Below are 23,133 nucleotides of genomic sequence, written 5' to 3'. Positions count from 1 at the left end.
AGAATTGCTTAACTATTCTAGGATTAAATTAATGCTTTAATTCTCAGAAATCTTCTCTATATAGTATTATTTCGATTTCCTAGCTAATTACATGCAATTATTTTGGTGTCCTGATATACTTTATCAATTATAAATAAACTAAACTCTTGAAATAAATCTTTATAAGTATGCACTTTCTTAATATCCCATTTTTATTTAATGTTAAAAGTATAATTTCTATGTTCATTTGTACATTGTTCACATATTGTGGAGATACAAAGAGTGGAATGTATTACATATTGAAAACTTATCATTCGAAATAATAATTATTTTTTAGTATTGTTGTGTACGATATTTACGATAAAACATTTGTTACATAAGTATGTTTAAGAAAAGTATTTTGGTTATATTTAAGATTGCATCTTTGCATGCAATAGCTTCTCCAATTTGCGAACATCCACTGTGAATTTTCGAATACCTTCGCTTAATTTATCTGTTGCCATTTGATCTTCATTAAGAAGCCACCTAAATTCAGCTTCACTCAAACTGGTCTTTTGAAGATCAGATCTCTTTGCTGCATCTACTGTAAGTACTCTGCGAATTGGTTCATAGTTCCTTTCCAATTCTTCTAATAGCTTGGGACTTATAGTTAGAAAATCGCAACCAGCTAATTCTTTTATCTCACCTTAATGAAAAAATCATATAATATAATTTTTATTACAACCTCTAGTTTTAGTAACTATAATTAATTTTAAAATAATCATAACCCCCTAATAAATATTAATTTTTATATTTACCAATGTTCCTAAATGAGGCACCCATAACAACTGTTTTATATCCAAACTTTTTATAGTAATTAAAAATGTTAGTTACAGACATAACACCTGGATCTTCTTTAGGATCATACAACTTTTTATCCGTATTTGCCACATACCTAACAAATCACTTCGTTTGTACAGTTTTTTAATACTTATAAAAAATATTGTTGAACTTACCAATCTAAAATTCTGCCAACAAACGGTGATATGAGAGTTACACCTGCTTCTGCACATGCAACCGCTTGAGCAAAAGAAAATAGAAGCGTTAAATTACAATGGATTCCATATTTCTCTTCCAGTTCTCTATACACAAATGAATTTCACTATTTTGAGTTTAATCTTTTTATTAAACAGCTGGTTGATAATAAAAATGAGATCAGCTTACTTTGCTGCTTGAATACCTTCCCATGTAGAAGCAAGCTTAATTAACACACGATTTTTATTTACACCAAGTTCTTCATATAAAGCAATTAACCGTTTGGCTTTCTCAATGCTAGCTTCTTTGTTAAAAGACAACCTAGCATCTACCTCTGTGGAAACTCTACCAGGTATAATATTTAAGATTTCTTTACCAAAAAGAACACATGTAATGTCTAAAGCTGCTTCAACTTGTTCTGTCAAAGTACTGAAACAAATACATTAGTTTATAAGTTTCCCATTTCTCTAATTAAGAAGCCACGTAAATCATAAAATTATCATATTAATTATTACCACAGTTATGATTTCAAGTGAATACTTCTTTTCTTTCATACCTTTTGCTGCATACACTTCCTTTTATTTTTCTTTTTTATAAATTTTAATATTCTCCCATTCCTAATACTAATCTTCATAGAATTTCCTACATTTTCATACAGATTTACTTTAATTCCTTTATATTTCTTGATATGTATACTATTCTGTTCACGTATATCATTTTATCCCTTATAATTCCTATAATGTCTTAAATTAACTTTTACTGTACTATAGATTCTATATCTACAAATCTATCTACTAAAACGAGCATTTATATATTTTTTAATTATAATAGTTATTTAGTATTAATAATAATATAAAAACTATAAAAAATTTAGTGTACTAATTTTTACAAATTAGTATTAAAAAATATACTTTTCTTTATTGTGTTAAAATAAATATCTCATAATTTAGTACTAATATTTTAAGAAGACAACAAATTTAATATATATTAAAAATTTGTAAAATAATGGGCATTTAAGTAATAGTAAAAGCAGCACATTTATTTAAAATATTTATTAGAATAACTATACTTTCAATTTGTTAATTTAATATTATAATATACTTACGATCCAGACTTTTTTCCATATTGTACAGCTTTATCTATTAAGTGAGCATATTTTTTTTGATTAGCTGCAGCAAGGATCAAAGAGGGATTTGTAGTTGCATCTATTGGCTTAAATTGCTCCATAGCTAAAGACAATTAAAAAGTACAATGAGATAATAAATTAATGCATTAATAAAAAATTTATATAGTAATAAGATAATACATTCATTTTAGTTTGTAATAACATATATTTTAGTGTAAGACATTTATATATATTCCAAGAGTTATCACTGACATCTATAGGTCAAAGATAATAGATACATACATACATATCTTATGGATTACATTACATGATAAATAGAAATTTTTCTATTTAATGCAACAAAATATTATCTACATAGTATTAAAAAGAATGGTTTATAAAGTGAAGGTTTATAATAGAATATAATAGAATGAATCAAACTAAAACTACTTATTTTACATTTTAAATACATAATTAAAATTGTATGTAATTAATTTGGTTTTTTAACATATGTTATAAATTATTCATTATGATATAATACAATGATTTTAATGATATAACAATTACAATAAAATCATATAATGTATTTTGTAATATAAAATATATTTTATATATTTATATATTTAAAAATGTACGATGGTAAAGAATAATAATTTAGTTACATTTTAGTTTTATTACATTTTTATAAAATATTGATAAGTATAAATAGCATTATTATGAAACTATTAAAAAAAAAGCAATCGTAAGATCGGAAGATTTTGTAATTTCCCCTACTCTTGCGTGCATAATGTAATCTAAACTTTAAACTAATATCTGCTTTCTAATGAAGTATTGCGTATTCTATTATAGTGTTTATGCATATATGCATTTATAAAATGAATGTACAATAAAGTAGATATATAAAAAATATTTATTCTTCAAGTAAAAAGATGTTTAAAAGATAAATTAAAAGTGCGCTATTAGTGTACCCCTACCATACTTTTTTTTAGTCACCTTCACCTTTGACCGTATGTGTATTAGGTGCAAAACCATTTATTTAAAACTTATTTTATTACTTACCTTGAAAATCACCGGTATCGGCGACAATCGTTGTGATTTCTTTTAGTTGTATCAATGAGTTCGTCATCTTGACTTTCTTCGATTGAGGCCCACTCATTCTTATCGTTACTTTTATATACCGACTGGAAATCGAAAATTCTGCTTCTTACACTGGAGCGATTCAGCATTCAACGATACTGTACACGCCTGCCAACTTGCATAACACTACCGCTTAATTTTCTCCAACACTACTTACATTACGCAAGTAACTTTTACTATCGATCTTTTGTATCTGAAATCGATATTATTCAAGTATTTAAACAAAATTCCATTGATTTATAATTTTAATAATATAGTAATATTTATATAAATATTATTTAATTCTAGGTTTTCATATTTTACAATTTGAATATTTGAGATCAGTATTTATTATCTGTAATTGTTATATGTAATGACCTTAGTAATGATGAGAGATAAGATCTATACAGAAGTACATATGTTGATTCTTTTGTAACCAAACATATTTCCCTTATAGTTTAAATGCATTACAAAATTAAAAATTATTTCATCTTGTTCCTTACTTTTTTAGTCTACAATTTACATTATATTTTAAAATTGTAAATAGATATATTTTAATATATAAGTTACGTATGCATTATAAGACATATTTATTAAAACTTAAGTACAATAATAGTGAATTCAGTTTTGTTGATACATGTGTATACTTATATCTATAATCAAACATTGTAACATTGTATAAAAATATATAAATTAAAAGGAAACAATCTTATTGTTTTTTATATGCATTCTAATTAAAATTATTTGTATATAATACTCTAAAAATATATCTCAATTTTTAAGATATATTTTAGATGGAATATTTTTATATATTGATGTATGTAATTTTTTAATTTGTTATAAATATATGCTTACTTGATCTTAGTTAATTTTAACATAGAATTTATTCAATAATGTATTTATATATTCTTATTTCTCTCTAGCATATGGTCTATTAGTAAATTGTATTTTCTTATGAAAATATTCTGAACTATCAATTAATTATATTATTGATCATGATTAATATTAGGAAATCAATTTGATTGATTCTATTCTTCGATCGATTCAATATATTCAATCAATTCCATTATACCTCTTGTTAAAAAGTATAATAGAATACTGATAAAGTATGTGATAACATATATACTAATATGTAAACCATATGAGAGAGAGATTCCCATTTTATATGGAAGAAATGTATTAAATTATGTTGTTGAATGAACATGTTAAAACACTTGCTGAATTGGGAAATATCACTTTCATCTTACAAATAAGTTTAGTTTAATTTATATTAAACTTTATCACTTCGAGAATGTTTATCGATAAATGTCGATTTTGGTTGGTGACTGTACATAAAAATCGAACATATTACTAAAATTGCACCTAAAGAAAACTGGAAACTCAAGTTAAAATCGAAAAGATATATAGAAGCTATACAAGAAATAATAATGGCTAAAGAGGTGGCAAAACCTTTAAGTATATTATCTGCATACTTAACTACCATTGCAACAATAAGACCTCCACCTGCTTGAAGTACAATTAAATAACAAATAAATAGATCATAGCCAAAAAAGAAGCCTTGTTTTCGTAAAATTTCACCATCATTTACAAAACATGTAATTAATCCAAAAGGTAATGATAGTAAACTTAATTGAACATTTCTCATCCATACTGATATATCTGAATCTTTTAGTATTTTTTCGAAGTATATCCCTGCAAACCCTGATAGAAAACATGCACTTAAGGCAGCTGAGAATCCAAGTAAATGATTCTGTTCTATACCAGATGGTAAAGCAGTATCTGAACTTTGTGCTAGTTGTACTAATACTACACCTATGACTAATAATATTAGAGCTCCCCACTGAGTATTCTTTAAAGACTTTCGTAGTATTACCACAGCAAAAAATGCTGTTGTTAAAATTTTTAATTGGTATGTTACCTGAGGAATAGTATGTATAAAAAGCATGTAATAAATAGTATTAATAGGTGAAAAATATCAAATATATACTTAAGTATTGGATATACCTGATAAGTTGCTGCATCTAAATTAGATGCTGATATATATAAAAGATTATTCTGTACAACATATAGAAGTGATGGCACAGATACTTTTAGAGTATCAACAGGTTGTTTTATGATTGTTGACTTTAGGGCATCAACAAATTTTGGAAAGTTTCCTTCTTCAACAAGAACTAATATTAGACATGTTAAAAGTTTAACAACCTCCGCCATAACTACCGCTGAAATAACATTTAATTACTATACATTAATAACTTACATGAATGTAATAAAAATAATAAATACAATTTTTAATTTATATAAAAAAATGTAATATACCAGTTGATGAAAGAAACATATCTCCTGATCTTGTACGTGCATAACGCATACTAAGCCCAACCAGGGCATTTTGTAATGTAAGTGTAATTAAACTAATGTATTTTAGTGTCTGAACACTTCCTGTAAAATAAATTAAGAAAAAGATATCAGAGAATGGTTAAGGAATCAATACATTAGTTAGTCCATTAGACATACTAAATTTAATTTTATGTTAAATTTATTTATTACAATTTCTTATATTAAAATTATAGACTTACGTTGTTGTGATTCCATCATATAATGTTTTTTATAACAATTTTTATAATATAAAAGCTAATGGATCATTTCATCTACAAAATAAGATGTTTTATTAAAGTTATAAATGTAGTGTTATTAATGTTTTACATTTTAAAAAATTTATTAAAAAATTGTTGAACATATGTATATGCATGTGTATTAAATATATAATTTAATCAGAAATCTTTGATTATATATAATAAATTATAGATATATTTACAAAACATTAACATATTTAAAACTTAATATTATTTGTCAAATGTAATCTTGATTTTTTAATTCATGTTCAGTATAACGTTTAAAGAAATAATGCAATAATTATAAATCAATGTAACAATACACAATACATATTGTAATTTAAGAAAAAATATATAGTAGATGAAATAGTATAAAACATACCAATTATTCAGAGTATAAAAGATTTATGTTAAACGAGTGTATTCCTTATGATTATGTGACATACGATTAATATTTAAGTAAAGTATGTATTAAAAATTTTATATTTAGCAATAAAAATAAAATGTGCATAGGATTTATATCTACAGTAATACATAATACTAACTGTAATGTTCTTTTTCAAATATATAAATACTTTCATTTTACCTTTTTCTTTATTTTTACTGAAATAAAAAAAGAGAAAACAAGGAATGGTAAATATGCACACAAGATATGTACACGTTGACATTTATACCCCTTTATTGCCTATCGTCAACATGTGTATGATGTGCCTATAGAAAGCCGAGATATTTTTAAATCTAAAATATATTAAGTTTAGTTATCTTAATACATATTTAGATATTTTACTAAATCAATCAAAATTACAAATTTTTAATAACAATGATAGAAAATGATATTTCACCAACTAATAAAATAATTTTTCTTGCCATTATCGGAAAAATAGGTCAGATTTAAAACATTTAAATCTTAATAAAACTTTGAAATTGTATTGTTAATTTATAGATATTGTAATTATTTAATATATATGAAAAAATAGATATACGATAAAATAAAATTGTAAAAAGAATCTAATAATCTTATATTGTAATATTAATATACTATATAACTAGATATAATTAAAGAGATTAAAATGAAACTAGGGATTTTTTAAATTATTGCTAATATGTTGGTGGCAATGAGGTAATGGGTGGTAAATTTTAACTTTCGCAAATAAACGTATTATAGCGGTGGTGTTGATCGTATTGCGAGAAGTTAAAAGAAACTTTTATTCCATAATCTTGATCATATGATAAAACCCATGTAAGTAATGTATAATTATTACATGATTTTGTAGAATATATTGTTATTCTACACTTTTTGTTTGTGATATATACCAATAAAAAGTGTTCTAAACTTGAATATAAAAATATAGGTTACATTAAATTTGTTCATTTTTCTTGGATCTGTATTTGATAAACAGAAAACAATGTCTTATATGTTGTCACATCTCCACAATGGATGGCAAGTGGATCAGGCAATATTATCTGAAGAAGACAGAGTAGTTGTAAGTTTTTAATTGATTTGTATTAACTTTTAATGGCTGTCATGGATGAAATTTTACCTCGTAATTTTACTATCTATAGCGACTATCTATATATGAAATTGTAACTAAAAACAAAATTTTTTAGGTTATTAGATTTGGTCATGACTGGGATCCAATGTGTATGAAAATGGATGAAGTTCTTTATAATATTGCTGAAAAAGTAAAAAACTTTGCTGTCATTTATCTAGTTGATATTACTCAAGTACCTGATTTTAATAAAATGTAAGGTTTAATATGCAATTAAAAATCTTAAAATGTTATTTTATATTTTCATAAAATATTGTTTAAATCATTATTGATAGTATTATTTTAGTCAGTAAACTGGATAATATCTTTTTATTGTCTTAAACTATTAAAGATATACGTTTTCAGAGAGATGTAAATATGATTTTTTACAGGTATGAATTGTATGATCCTTGTACAGTTATGTTTTTCTTTCGAAATAAACATATAATGATTGATTTGGGAACTGGAAATAATAATAAAATAAACTGGACATTAGAGGACAAACAAGAAATGATTGATATCATTGAGACAGTCTACAGAGGTGCCAGAAAAGGTAGAGGTTTAGTTGTTTCTCCAAAAGATTATTCTACAAAATATCGTTATTAATTATCTTTATTGACGAAAATATTTTATATTAATGTATAAATCAGAGAGAAAATATTGGTATATAACTGAACTTACATCAATAAATAAAAATATGGCATAATTACAAATAAATATAAAGTTATATATAGCATATATGTACTTATGCAAATTATTGTAAAAATAATAAGTATATTTGTACATTTATTATTTTACATTTATCTGTAAATAGCGATTATAGTTTTGTATAAATTGGTTAATTTATTTTCTATACAAGAAGAAGTCAATAAATCATAGCTTAGTGAAGAAAGACTAGATAATTAAATCCTGAAAACATATTTTTATTGGTTTTGTGTATATTATTCATTTTTGATATGTATAAATATTTAAATAACACTTACACTCAAAGGAAGATTGCACTTCTCATGTAGGACTTTTGTCAAGCAATAGTAGGTAGGTAGCTTATACCTTGAATAACAATTAAAAGATTAGACATTTATATTAATTAAATCTATTGTAATCCTTAAGTCATATAGCCAGTTTAAACTAAACAATTACAACCTTATATTGAAATGTTATTATTATAGTTTCCTTAAAATGTTCTGTCTGTTTTAAAAATATATTATCATATGCATTCCATAGAAATAAAAAAGAATTAAATTTATGTATTGCAAGAATAAAATTTGATTCACGTATTACTATAAACAAAATACAAAATATCATGTTTCATTACAGTTGTACTTATATGTACATACATTACTTATTACATTGATCTTCTATATTAAATAATACATCTTCATTTTATGTTAGAAAAAATACTACCACTTTTTTATACATATAAATTTCAATATTGTGCAAAACAAAAATAAATATTTAAAATTACTTCTTACATGCTTACCTCAAGGTTGTGACTAGTGTAGATTTATATTTGAACTTGGTACTATTCTTATTTTCCTGGAGGTATTTTCGTACACTGGATTCATAGGTGGTGGTTTATCTAAAGACAAAAATTTCAATATTTAAAACGAAAAAAATAGTAAATAAACTTGTTTGTAATAAGCATGACAAACTTACAATTCTTTAAACAATAGGGATTTTTTAATACTTGCTTTGTACAATTGTATATGTAAGCATACTGACTCTAAAAATATAATAAATATTAATAGTATTAGATATACAGGATCCAACCGAATAACACGTAAAAGCGGGCATAATGTGACTGCTTGTGGAAAAATAAGAAAAGGTATAGAATAAAATTTTTTCATTCTCGGCTTAGTTTTCGAGAAAATCAAGGTTGAAAATTTGTGAAATTTATATGCTTCAACATGACAAATTTCGGATTGGACAGGACAAAATAATGTAAAGTTTGAACACATTTAGTTAAAAATTGAACTACTACACGCGTATGATAAATTTTCAAATCTATTTTTTTTGAAAACAAAGTATCCCGTAAAAAAGTGTTGTTCTGCATTTTTGATTTATTTTCACACGTGGAATGATTTCCTATCGATTATTTAATCCTGTTCAGCCCGCAATTAGTCATATTCAAATATATTTGACGAATTTTCAAACTCGATTTTTTCAAAAATTAAATCGAGAGTAAAACAATTTTATTCTATATTTTTCCTTATTTTTCCACAAGGAATCACGCCTATTTTTGCGTGTTATTCGGTCGGATTCTGTAGATATATAATTTATGAGTACATAATTTATATTAATATTAATATAAAAGATCTTGGATTTTCCTACTTCTTTTTGCACCATATTTATTCTATCACGTCGTAATCTATATACTGTTCCAAACACATCCAATTTTTTATTATCTCGAAGATGTTGTAAAATTATATCTATTGCTATTAAAGTGCCAGTTCTACCAATTCCTGCACTGTAAAAGTATGTATTATATATATATATATATATATAACAAATTTATATAAAATAGTGAAATAGTAATAATATTAAATAAATTCAAAATGTAAAGTAATAACAATACTGAATAATATTAAAACATCAAGATATATGATATTATTAACTATTATACTAAACTCATATATTTTTACCTGCAATGAATCACAATATATCCTTTATTACCAGTAACATTACGATGTACAATCTGGCAAAAATGGATTATTGGTTCAAAATCTTCTGGGACATCATGATCTGGCCATTCTTTGAAATGTAAATGTGTTATATTTCTTTTTTTGTTTTCCTATATTTATTATTTATAAATAGGAGAATTAAATTAATATATATATAAGTACAAATGTATTTTATTAAATCTTGTAACTTAAGTTTAAATCTTGTACCTTTTGTAATACTAGCGTTCTTTGTGTATAAGATCTATAATCTAATTCACTTATACATTTTATAGTCAAATTTTCATACTTAAAAGTTTCCCTAATTGTTGGAAAATATTGATGACATTTCTCCTACAAAGGTATCAATTTTTAACATTCATGCGTTAAACGAGATTTAAATATATTTAGTGCAGAAATCTTACTTTGTCTTTTTCAACTAACTCAGTCAACATAACTATTACATTGATGTCATATTGCTCTATCATTCTCCAAAAATCAAATGTTGTTTCTTCTTTTGGTCCTTGACAAGCTATATATTCATTTTCGCCACTATAGCCCTGAAAATAGTGTATACCTATTTAATTCATATTTAATACATAATATAATTCATATTTAGCGTAAATAAATAATTTTATGGTTACTCACCTTAATAAAAGATGCATTGATGTAGTCAGTATTAGGATCATTTTCAATTACTTCCAGCTTAACTCTTGAAAAATCATCTGAAAATATAAATTTAATAAAGTATTTTTTTTTCATTTTATATATAATTCACATCTTTATAATATGTAAATCAATATTTTTACATGGTAAAATATCAGAATATCTGTTTTTCTTCTTATTGGCTTGTAAACAAGCAGTATTGGTTGGCATCTGTAAATCAATACTAAGAGTTTGAAGTAACTGAAATTCATTGCTTAATTTTCCAGGATTATCAATAAATTGTTGACAATGAGCTATAAATTTCTTTTTTGAAAAAGGTGTAGGAACTGGTGATCCAGACATGTCAGAATGTAGAAATCGTCGTAATATTCTAAAAAACATGTATAAATTATCATTAAATTATTAATTATGTAAATTTTTTGCCACAATGTATACTTTGTTACAATGTTTAAATGTTTAAATTTTTATATTTTGATGAATATTATTTTTACTGTGACAATGTTGAACTAAACAAAAAATAAGATTTACTTACGCACGAATTGAACATTTGCGAAATAATAACATTATTGTTGATAAAATTCCCAAGAATAAAATACCAAAAACAACTCCACTAACAAGTACGATATCTATTTCAGCATCTAATATAATTTAAAATATTTAATGAATACAATAAAATTTAATTATGTATGATTTTTGCAATACCAATATCGAAGCAACTAAACGAAGAAAAATACAAATAACTTTAAGAATCAATAAACACTTTACTGGTTTTTATTAAAAAAGTTGTAGAATCAGAATATCCACCACGAGTAAATGCCCGCATTCTAACATGATACCATGTATTTGGTTTAAGAGGACCATTACAATAAATTCTTTTATTGGTATTAGATGAAATTTCTTTACAATTTGTATTTTCGCCAAGTGTATACTTGACTGCTTCCATATCGCCATAATCAGCAACAGAATTAGCTGCAAAAATACGGTAATAATTCAAACATTTTTAATTAAATTTGAATACAAACTGAAAAATATATCACCTACGATAAGGATTCCAACATAGTCTAGTAGCTTGATAAGGTATTGTAAAGTCTTGTAGCATAGCTTCTTTCCAAGAAGATATATTTGGCCATAATATATGATTTGTATTATTTGTCATATTAAATCTAATACTTGATGGAATATTATAGTTCATTCTTGACACTATAATAGAATAATAAATAATATCACCATTTGTATTAGGGAATAAGGGAAGTAAAAGTGTAGCTGTTGTTGTAGTTCTTCGTGCACTAGCTGGATCTATAGTTATAGATTTTATATAATCTTCATCAGGTTGAGGTGGAACTAAAATATAAATAATGTGTAGTAACTTATTAACGACATTTTAATACTTGAAGATAAATATTTTATGAAAGTTGCTAGTTTATATTATTTAGAGTTAGATACATACTGCCAGCAGGATATGAAATATTTTTAAATGCTGGTATTCCAAAATCTTGGATTCCCTGAACCTTTGTTACCACTTTAATAATATAATTATATTCTGCTTTTAACTCTTTTAAATTTGTTATGACCGTATCATTTTTAACATCATTTGATAAAAATTGTAATGTAAAAGAATGTGGTTCATAATTAGTTCTAATCCCATCTACAAATACATTAAAATATTCCAATATTCCATTTAAAGAACATGGAATGCCCCATGTCAAAATGGTATTCAAAACATTTTTATTATTTTCATTGTTTACAATTGAATATGAAAAGTTGGATACCATCCCTGGAACTAATATATAATAACTATGGTAATATAATAGAGTTTAGTGATATTGAAATTATAAATATCTATAATTTCATGTAATAAGAAATTACCTCCAGCTGGTGTTTTAAATAATACTAGGTCATTGTTATAACTTCCCCAGCCTGCAGAGGTTCTTGCTTTGATTTTTGCTGTATAATATGTAAATGCTGTTGCATTTAAATATTCAAAAATGAACGTAGATCCATTAAAATGTTTAATGGTTTTTAAGGTTACTGGTTTGCACCAATCAGGCATATAGAAACATATTTCTCCTTCAAATACAAGTTCAAATTCATGTAAATTCCCTGCTAAATATGATGGTGGTTCCCAAACAAATATAAATTGTGAATATGTTATATTTGTAACATTGAGAAAAGGTGCGGATGGTACTGAAATATTAAAGAATATCATATATTACCATTAATATTACTTATGACTTTTGTTATTTCTTGTATTTTTAATATAGGTTAAAAACTATATGTTTAACATAATTTTTATGCATTTCTGCTTACTTACTATCTTCTGATGTTGTTACACTTATTAATTTACTTAATTCACTATTTCCTGCTTCATTAAGAACATATGCCCAACATATATATGTAGTAAATGGACTGACATTCTTTATTATTGAATTTGTAAAATATTCATCTTGAATATGAGAATCTATATGTACTTCAGCTTCTCCATTCTTAACTTCATAACCATGACCGTTTGTCATTGTAGCATTACACATAGCTTTTAAAGATGTTAAAGTACAGTTACTGTTGCCTTTCTCAATCTTCCATGAAAGCATTATGTCATGCGTTGTAACAATTGGTTCTTTCATATTTAATATTGGTGATTTCGATACTAAATGAAATTTTCATTTATTCTTAAACATAAATATTTTATAAAATATACATATATAATATTCATAATTTCTTTTTACCTGTTGATGCTGTTCTTGTATCAATAGTGATCATTTCCCCATCATTATTGTCTTCATCTACTGCATTAATATAAATGCAATATGGAGTACATGCATACAAATCACTTATTGTTACATTTATTCCAGTTACTTGTTCTGTTTTTGGCTGTGGATCAATAGTAACACGGTAATATTTAATACATTTAGCTCCAATTTCTGGTGGTTCCCAATGAATAACTAAAGAAAATGCATTAGCTTCCACAGTTGGGTTTTGAGGTCTACTAGATTCTTATAAAAATAATTATTATTCAAAAAATTATTAATTAGTAGCTATGTGTAAAAACTAGTATAATCACTGACTAACATACTTGGAGAATTTGTTTTTAATGTAATATCAACACCATTAGATTGTTTGTTGTTTATTGAAACTGCTTTAATTATAAAGAAATATTCCTCACATGGTTCTAAATTTGATGAAATATATTCCTCAGTTGTAATTGAGGCATTATTACAAATATTTTTAAGGCATTGCGCAATTAAATAATGATTTACACATGTTGGATAATCTGCTGGTGATTTCCAGCTTAATTTAATTGTACTAGAAGCAGTATGTGCAACTAATTTTTGAATATCTCCAATTTCAGTAACTAAAAAGAATGAATAGTATATAAATTGTATATTATACTTTTAAAAACAATTTCTGCAAAATAATTAAACCAGAGTAAATTTAAATAATCATATTGGATATTAAATTTATATTAATATTATAATTTTACTATTAGAACTCGTCGCGCCTGTTACAATAACTCCAGTCGAGTTTAAATCTTTGTCAATGGCTTTTACAATAAATGTATAATTGTTGCATGGTTCTAGATCAGTGGCATTATATTGTGTATCTTTTACTATGGTTCTATTTCTTGAAAAACATAGTTGATTCGAGTCCAAGCATATATCGATAGTATAAAACAATTCACTTGTTATATTATCACAAGGAGGTTCCCAGGAGAGAAATATCCATTCTGTAGCAACTAGATCAATCGTTAGATTTTGTACATTTTTTCGATCTATAAACAAAGCAAACGTAAATAGTAAAATCATTCATTTACACTGACCTTTATCTAAATAATTATACCTTCTTCGTTACATGTCATTAATATATCTTCCGATAAAATTTGGTTATCTTTCAATTCGTTAGATGAAATAGAAATATGCTCGAATTTTTGAACGAAGTCATTGTTCGTTGTATCGAGAATCGATATATTAGTATCGTTGTTTTTCAGGTAATCATTCGGCAGGAGCTCATTTTGTTCGAATTCCGTAGCTTCGTCTAGAAACTCTTTTATGCTCATAGAATTATTTAGTTCTGAAGATACTACATATTCAGCATTGAGATCAAATAAAATTTTCATCGAAGCGTTCACTGTTTCATTGTGTCCGATGTGTCGATGATCGATTAAATTATTTTCACTGAGCACATAGATGATCTGTAGTGCGTAAATCAACACTTTCAATCGTTTTTTTCGTACCATGTTACCTATAAGATTGCAAATTGAAACAGAGTTTCATTATTAAAATCGTAAAAATCTAAGATAACAGTTTGATGTTTTTTTATCTTAATTAATTAATTAACTGCGTTAGGTAAAGTATCAGGTTCTGGTGATAATTTTATTGTACACTTTATACGTCGTATAGTTAACATTACGTACTTGAAACGATGTAATCTAGACTTTCGAAAGATTTATTTCATATCACAACTAAAAACGAAATCAATATTTGTGATTCTTTCTGATAAACTTAAAATATACCTTGAGTCAATTCACAAACGAAAAATATCATTGTTGTCACAAATAAATTGTATATTAATTAGAAATGATAACGTTTCATTAACCATGATTTCGAAGGAACGATGAAAAATGTTAATATTAGAAATAAAGAAATTTGATAAATAATCGATTTAATTTTGACCAATGTATCTTTTTAACACATTATTTGGATAGGTTACATTGGCTTCTGCCAATATAATTCTTTTTCTATTTAAAATGATATTTTTTTTCTATCTAAATTAATTGAAATGTTAATTATATATATATATTTCAAAGTATTATATACTTAGTCTCATAATTTAAAACCAGAAAAATAATTTTATACCAAAGACTTAACAATTGAAATTGTAATTTTTATACGTTTTGTGCATTTATGATTGTGCATTTCACTTCATTTAACACGTTATGTAAATTTATTTTGATTACTATTATTATTCATTTTATAAATGCATTGTAAAAAAAGCAGATATTAAAAATAAAATGGTATGTGTACAATAGGCGTTTAAAGTGGCAAGTAGAATTTCACAATAATTGATTGATATGTTATAGCTCATATCAATCACGATTCGATCAGCAATGTTTTTTCACAGATCATCGTAATATGAAAAGTCAAATGCTCACGATTCTTTACCCAATCTCACAAAAAATTGTTCTTCATTGATAAATTACAAACATATATTCTATATTTTTCATTACGAATTGAAACCTTTTTCGTATATAAAACAATTGTTATGTTTTATCCACTTATTCAAGAAAAAGTCGGTTTATCTAGGATTAAACTCTGCACATAAGAATTAATTCGTTGTTTTCAATAAAGTTATTAAAAATTTATACACTCGAATCAATGAGATCTATTAACAAAGGTACGAAGAACTATTTTGAAAACTCGATGTGTTAGTTATTTTCTTGATAATCATTCTGACTTCTGATCACTTACCAACAGGTTTTCGTTTATCCCTCCTATAGTCATTGATATTGCTGATAAGAATCTCAAGTCTATATTAAACTCTTAAAAGCGTACTCTGTACTACTTTATTAATCAAACATGAGGGTAATATTTATCTTGATCTTTTTACGAATTTTAACAATTTTTTATTATATTTTACATATAGCTTTTATAAAAATTCGTTTCTTTGGAGTCTTACATGAATTATATTTATTATAATAAGTTTATAAAATCACTGAACACAATTATTACGCAAATGGCTGTTATCGAAAAGCTTTATAATGATTAAAATTGTATAATTTTAATTATATATCTATAATTATATATATATAATATATGTATATATATATATACATGTAATAACGCATATATAATAACTGATATGTTAACGCATTGTTAATAATTGGAAATCATAATTAATAAATAATTCATAATATTTAAACTACATTTATATGCCATTATATATGTGTACGTAATTCTTAATGCAATTGTGTATGTTAAGTATTAAATTAAACATAAAATGTACTTGCCCAAAAGATTAGACTTTGCCGCGATTTGAATCTCTCAATGTTATTCATTAAATATCAGTTTTCCTTTAATATAGATAAGACCTCCCGTTTTCATTAACGTTTTTGCGCATTCTAGTAAAATACATGTGAATCGAATGTTAAGCACTATGATCAAAATTCTCTATATTAAAATTACATTCAATCGTAAAAAAAATAAAGCAGCATTAAGCTCTCGGATAAATCTACAACTTCATTGAGGCTGCAATTTACTTATGAAGCGAAATAGAGGAGCATATGTATATACATTTTTAAAGAATATATTATAACCTCCTCAAAGGTTGTTAAAAATAACATGTTCTGATTATTTGAACCTTTTAACTCACAAAAAGTCATATTTACGCTTGTATTTGAATAGTATATTTATAAAATATATTTGTACAACTTAAACGAGATGAACAACTTAAATTTATTAATTAAGTAATAATTAATAAATTATTTATTACTGATTATTTGAGTAAGACTTTCAAATGAAAAGAAAATATATAAGCTGATATAAGATAAACGAAAATTCGACGAATAAGGAATCTTCATTTTACTATATGTATATATAAGCGCAGACGAGGGAAAATTTAAGACACTTTTATTCTGTTTACTTTTTGGTATATCTTTAATTTATAACTTTTAATTTTTCAATATAAAAAATATCATATTAGAATATTCATGAAAAATATGTTTGAGATAAGTTAATAAAATAAATATAAAGAGGTACGTTAACTATATATATGTAATTAATAATTTAATAAAGATCTGGTTAAGTAATAAAAATAAATATTTTTTAACATTGCTACAATTATTGTATAATTTTATATTTGTATTGTTGGAAAAACAAATAGAATTACTATTTATTTCTCAAGCGATTTATCATTTGACCATTTCACACGTATGTTAATGTAATTTGATGCGTATACTTGCGACGGTATGTCGCAACATATGTGCCTATGATTATGAACGTGATGTAAGTCATACATATATATTGTTGAGAAATGTTAAGTTGGTATGATCGCTGCTTACTACAAGCTAAATTGGTACGACTTCTAACGACGCTCTTTTGTCTTAGAAGTCGACCACGTTGTTCTATTGACTTGGAGATTCCTGTGTGGTAAGACGTGTTATAAGACTGAAATATATTGGAGAAAACGAATCTAAGTGAATCGTTATTTTATAAACCCAAAACCTTATTAAATAACAGGTTATGGGCCCAGCACGCTTCCACTGCGGGGAAAAACGGTATTATTTTTTTGAGTTTTTTGTGTTTTCTAAGATAATCCGAGAAGAGACCACGCCATGGCCGATCACGACAAAGTAAGTGATGTGGACAGCGATATGAAGCCGGTCCTAAGAAAGGGGAATTACGAGTATTGGAAGACAATGACGGAAGCCTCGCTAATTTTCCTGGGTTGCTGGGAGGCAATAGAACCAGGATTTACGGAAGCGCAAAGGCTGGACCCAGAATGCATGAGGAAGGATAACATGGCACGTGCATATCTTTTCCGACATATTCGCCCCGAATATATCGGAGAAATTAAATCCTTGAAGACAGCGAGGGCAATATGACAGTTGACCCAATTCCTTTAACAGTAAAGAAATCCACACTGTTTCCCTTGCTGCTTCCTGCATTGCCACGAATTCCGCTTCGCACGTCGATTGAGCTATAATCGGTTGCTTTTTGGATAGCCAGGATATCGCACCACCAGCGAGTATGAACACATACCCGCTCCTGGATTTCCTGTCTACCGTACAACCCGCAAAATCCGAGTCGCAAAACACCTTCAGAGGTTGCCCGGTCCTTTGGTATACTAACTTCAAGTCTTTGATCTTTAGTAAATATCTGAATACCCGCTTCACTGCTTTCCAATCGGATACAGTCGGATTCGCGCATCTTTGGCTTAGTTTTCCTATTGCACACGCAATATCAGGACGACTTACAGTAGCTACATACATTATGTGCCCCACAGCTTGTTCATATAATTTACTGTCGAAAGGCTCATCACGTTCAATATCAAAACCAGCCTCACATTCCCTAGCTAGCGGTGTCGATGCTCCCACCACCCCAACCTCACGAGTAATGTCAAACAGATAACGGGGGTGAGTACACAGGAGAAAACTTTGAGAACTACCTGAAGGAGAAAGGCATCTTACACAGGAAAACAGTTCCTAGAAACCCTGAACAAAATGGGGTCTCCGAACGAGCGAACAGAACCCTGGTCGAGATGTCCAGATGTTTACTCATCCAATCTGGACTCCCTGACTATCTGTGGGAGGAGGCTGTGAACACGGCATGCCACATAAGGAACCTATGCCCATCCGCTGCCATCGGAGACAAGATCCCACTGGAATTATGGAAGGGTAAGGGATGTGACCTCCAAGGGGAGATAAACAGACTGAGAGTGTTTGGATGCAGAGTCTGGTATCTAAAGAGTCCAAGCGGAGGAAAATTCGAGAGCAGAGCGGATGATGGGATATTTGTGGGATATGACAGACAGGTCAAAGGTTATAGAATTTACCTACCGAAGACCCAAAAGGTGATAATATCCTGTCATGTCAGGTTCGAGGAGAACACGTTTCCCTACAAGAGCGCTAAGGCGGAAACGAACCATATAAAAGATAAGTCCTCGGAATGGATATGGGATGTAGAAACCTTTGAACATAGGGGAGAAGCCGGTCAAACTGACGTCGAGACACAGAGTGACGGAGAAAACGACGAAGGGGAAACCGACTACTTTATGGATAGTTTAACGTGTGAGGACAATCCAGTGGATACTGTGAGTGTATCGTTTGTGCCGAGGAGGTCGGCAAGACTACACAAACCGAGAATATGTGATTGTTGTGCTCACACTGCGACTGTTTGTAAATCTCAAAACGTGTATGTACCTGTGAATGTGTATGAAGCCCTGAGGGGGCCAGACGCTCAAAAGTGGACTGATGCAATAAGGAAGGAACTAGACAATCTAAAAAGTAAAGATGTGTGGGACATTGTGCAAAGACCCTTAAATAAAAACGTTATAGACTGTAAGTGGGTGCTTGTGATAAAGAGAGACCCTGATAGGTATAAGGCTAGGCTAGTAGCTCGGGGATTCTGGCAGAGGCCTGGAGTAGATTATTCAGAAACCTTTAGTCCAATAGTAAAACGCAGAACTCTAAGAATTCTGCTTGCTCTATGTGCGGAAAATGAGTGGGTTTACGAGCACATCGATGTGGAATGTGCGTATCTCAACAGCCCTCTGGATGAGGATTGCATGGAGCAACCAGAACTCTTTAGAGTTCCAGGTAAAGACAGAACTAAATTTGTGTGTAAGCTCAAAAAGAGCCTGTATGGACTGAAGCAAGCTGGAAGAATGTGGTTTAGGCACATCAATAGTATTTTAAGAGGTATGAGTCTGAACCCATGCGTGAGTGATCCATGTGTGTATGTGGATGCGTCTAAAAAATTGATTGTAGCTGTGTATGTGGACGACATCCTTGTGTTTGGGACGAATGAGTGGATTGAGATATTCAAAACTAGGATTAAGGACAAATTAGATGTTAGAATGCTAGGTGTAGACACTCAATTTCTGTCCATCCACCTGAGTAAGCCAAACAGCACCACTATAGTATTCGATCAATCTGTACAGATAGGTCAAATGCTGGATCTGTTTGACATTACTCGTGAGGTTGGGGTGGTGGGAGCATCGACACCGCTAGCTAGGGAATGTGAGGCTGGTTTTGATATTGAACGTGATGAGCCTTTCGACAGTAAATTATATGAACAAGCTGTGGGGCACATAATGTATGTAGCTACTGTAAGTCGTCCTGATGTTGCGTGTGCAATAGGAAAACTAAGCCAAAGATGCGCGAATCCGACTGTATCCGATTGGAAAACAGTGAAGCGGGTATTCAGATATCTACTAAAGACCAAAGACTTGAAGTTAGTATACCAAAGGACCGGGCAACCTCTGAAGGTGTTTTGCGACTTGGATTTTGCGGGTTGTATGGTAGACAGGAAATCCAGGAGCGGGTATGTGTTCATACTTGCTGGTGGTGCGATATCCTGGCTATCCAAAAAACAACCGATTATAGCTCAATCGACGTGCGAAGCGGAATTCGTGGCAATGCAGGAAGCAGCAAGGGAAACAGTGTGGATTTCTTTACTGTTAAAGGAATTGGGTCAACTGTCATATTGCCCTCACCCCTGCAAGATATTCTGCGATAATATCGGAGCTATTTCATGGTCAAAGGACGAAATAGTTGCTGAGAGTTCTAAGCACGTCCAAGTGCGCTACTTTTACGTTAAGAACTGCGTATCGAGGGGGATACTAGATTATACTTATGTACCTAGTCCTGAGAATGTGGCTGACATTCTCACCAAAGGCTTAAATAGGATTAAGACTCAGCAATTTACCAAAGCTATGGGGCTTGTAGAAACTAGCGATCAAAGGGGAGTGTTGAGAAATGTTAAGTTGGTATGATCGCTGCTTACTACAAACTAAGTTGGTACGACTTCTAACGACGCTCTTTTGTCTTAGAAGTCGACCACGTTGTTCTATTGACTTGGAAATTCCTGTGTGGTAAGACGTGTTATAAGACTGAAATATATTGGAGAAAACGAATCTAAGTGAATCGTTATTTTATAAACCCAAAACCTTATTAAATAACATATATTTTGTTTCTAGATATTTAAATTTTTGCGTTTGAGTGTATTACAAAATATTTTTCCATTATGAAATAAAACGTTCATAAAATATGTAATCTTTTACGATAAAAAAGATAATGAATTTTATTAAGAAAACAAACTAAAACAAACAGATTTATTTATTTATGTTCTATATATTGTAATTTTGTATAATTAATTATTAATCATCTGGTTCAATAACAAAATTTTGTTTCAGATATTCTAAGGGCTTTAAAATATTCTTGATAAATTAGTGGAATGCAAAGTAGTAAATAACTGTCTTTATACTTTTCTCTTAGCCTTACATTTGCATATAATGGAGGTAAGTGTAAATTATAACATAATTTTGGCCTTTCTTTTTTCGGTGAAAAATTTAAAACATGAAATCCCGCTTCAAAATCCATTGACGTTTCATATAAAGCATTACCATACCCCATACCCGAGCCTTTATTTAAAGACATAGTCAGAGAGGAAATGGGAGTACTCACGCATATGGTTCCGGTTGTTTCCGGATTAGTGCTGAACCTAACGGCTAAGTACTGAAAATGTTCCACGCTAGCATATACATGAACCTATTTAGTTCCACGCTATAAAAGACTATTTCATTGTACGGTTTTATGAACAAGTTCATACTTTTCTATTCGAGATAGACAAGTAAGAGAATAACATAATCACGCAATACTGAAAGAAAGTTGCCTCAGAAAGAGAAATTAATTATTTATTATATTCTTTTTAGAGAAGAAAAGGAAACCTTACCGTTTAAACGATAATGGATTAGTGGAATGATGAATAGTAATAATTTTAATATATTTTATACACAATAGACTTTTAGATTTAACATTAAATTTGCTTTATATTAAATAATAAACGTTATAATAAATCTTAAATTTCACTTTAATAGTAATTTCAATGGTTGATAGGTTGTGAATAATATCAGAGAGGAAATTCCTCTCTGATAGTATATCTGACGTAATGTATATGTTGCATGCGTATTTATTTACAGAAACGATAAAAACAGAAGAACAAATTATCGGCAGACAAGATTTGACGTCATGACTAATTTATTAACCGAAATTTTTATCTTTTACTTTGAAAATTTACTTGTAAAATTTTTATTTTATATGCTTAACATTAAAGGTAATGACATATAATAGCACAAGAAAAAGAAAGAAAACGAGAAAGATCAATGTGCTAGTGTGCTATGGTGTATTGTGTTCATGTCTAGTTATATCATCCGTTAAAAGAGTAAGCCTTAGGCTTGAGGCCTTTAAAGCTTTTAAGCCTTAGGCACCGCCGTCCAAAGTTGTCTATTGTCTCTACCATCGTCTTAACGAATACGTCGTCTTCATTTGTTGGGTTATACCTCGTTTACGGTGAAATTAAATAGGTTTTTGTATATGCTAGCGTGGAACACTAGGACTTGGCAGCGTGGTGCAGCATTTGTACTGTGGAATAACTAGAACAATTGGTGTGAGTTCTCTCATTGCCTCTCTGACATAATACAAAAATATGTAATTGTTATTTTTCTCCCAAGCTCACAACTCACGCACAAGGTACATGTGACCTACACCACTGTCAAAATGAACGTAGATAAATCATAACTTCCATGGATAAATATGGAAGTGACTTCCTCATATCGTTACTCATTTCTCAGCTATTTAGCAAAAATTTCTTAGTTATATAAAAATATAAATCGATATAACAAAACAAACGAAAATCTCGACTTTTTTCTTGATACAGCATTTTCATAATTACCGATACATATAATGA

General features: G+C 28.3%; 4 protein-coding genes across 11 annotated transcripts; 1 reads left to right on the top strand and 3 right to left on the bottom strand.

Annotated features, from left to right (window-relative positions):
• Positions 1-173: 173 nt before the first annotated feature.
• Positions 174-3,362, bottom strand: Taldo (transaldolase). The gene is made up of 6 exons (XM_033349572.2): positions 3,158-3,362; positions 2,099-2,222; positions 1,183-1,422; positions 975-1,100; positions 777-913; positions 174-664 (listed from the first exon to the last, which is right to left on the bottom strand). Exons 1-6 carry the CDS (start codon positions 3,252-3,254, stop codon positions 390-392), a joined length of 999 nt encoding a protein of 332 aa, XP_033205463.1. The 5' UTR covers positions 3,255-3,362; the 3' UTR covers positions 174-389.
• A 521-nt stretch (positions 3,363-3,883) lies between these two features.
• Positions 3,884-6,664, bottom strand: Ugalt (UDP-galactose transporter). 2 transcript variants are annotated; one of them, XM_033349557.2, is made up of 5 exons: positions 6,206-6,343; positions 5,788-5,859; positions 5,531-5,650; positions 5,219-5,433; positions 3,884-5,132 (listed from the first exon to the last, which is right to left on the bottom strand). In XM_033349557.2, the coding sequence occupies exons 2-5, from the start codon at positions 5,804-5,806 to the stop codon at positions 4,485-4,487; spliced, it is 1,002 nt and encodes a 333-aa protein (XP_033205448.1). In that variant the 5' UTR covers positions 5,807-5,859; positions 6,206-6,343; the 3' UTR covers positions 3,884-4,484. The 2 variants fall into 2 exon arrangements, with proteins under 2 accessions (XP_033205448.1, XP_033205431.1); XM_033349540.2 differs by lacking the exon at positions 6,206-6,343 and adding an exon at positions 6,410-6,664 and having other exon boundaries at positions 3,885-5,132.
• A 252-nt stretch (positions 6,665-6,916) lies between these two features.
• On the top strand, positions 6,917-8,666 carry Dim1 (thioredoxin-like protein Dim1). Of its 2 annotated transcripts, none has more exons than XM_033349382.2 (4): positions 6,917-7,063; positions 7,176-7,307; positions 7,432-7,568; positions 7,745-8,666. In XM_033349382.2, exons 2-4 carry the CDS (start codon positions 7,230-7,232, stop codon positions 7,956-7,958), a joined length of 429 nt encoding a protein of 142 aa, XP_033205273.1. In that variant the 5' UTR covers positions 6,917-7,063; positions 7,176-7,229; the 3' UTR covers positions 7,959-8,666. The 2 variants fall into 2 exon arrangements, with proteins under 2 accessions (XP_033205273.1, XP_033205282.1); XM_033349391.2 differs by having other exon boundaries at positions 6,936-7,063; positions 7,224-7,307.
• Positions 7,947-21,905, bottom strand: LOC117165863 (Protein tyrosine phosphatase 52F). Of its 6 annotated transcripts, XR_013061816.1 has the most exons (21): positions 21,852-21,905; positions 14,510-14,911; positions 14,154-14,441; positions 13,746-14,024; positions 13,399-13,665; positions 12,987-13,319; positions 12,542-12,859; positions 12,123-12,455; positions 11,717-12,016; positions 11,441-11,644; positions 11,208-11,313; positions 10,819-11,045; positions 10,658-10,734; positions 10,435-10,569; positions 10,241-10,363; positions 9,995-10,143; positions 9,684-9,819; positions 9,009-9,075; positions 8,833-8,931; positions 8,336-8,402; positions 7,947-8,261 (listed from the first exon to the last, which is right to left on the bottom strand). XR_013061816.1 is itself a non-coding variant. In XM_076627714.1 (20 exons), exons 1-19 carry the CDS (start codon positions 21,853-21,855, stop codon positions 8,846-8,848), a joined length of 3,834 nt encoding a protein of 1,277 aa, XP_076483829.1. In that variant the 5' UTR covers positions 21,856-21,905; the 3' UTR covers positions 7,947-8,402; positions 8,833-8,845. The 6 variants fall into 6 exon arrangements, 1 of the variants encoding a protein (XP_076483829.1); XM_076627714.1 differs by having other exon boundaries at positions 7,947-8,402; XR_013061813.1 differs by lacking the exons at positions 7,947-8,261; positions 8,336-8,402 and having other exon boundaries at positions 8,854-8,931; positions 9,009-9,819.
• Positions 21,906-23,133: the final 1,228 nt, after the last annotated feature.

Source organism: Bombus vancouverensis, chromosome 2 (assembly GCF_051014615.1).
Source record: "Bombus vancouverensis nearcticus chromosome 2, iyBomVanc1_principal, whole genome shotgun sequence".
Taxonomy (NCBI): domain Eukaryota; kingdom Metazoa; phylum Arthropoda; class Insecta; order Hymenoptera; family Apidae; genus Bombus; species Bombus vancouverensis.
Note: the sequence above shows the minus strand (reverse complement) of the source record. Positions and strands in the feature narration are given on the sequence as shown.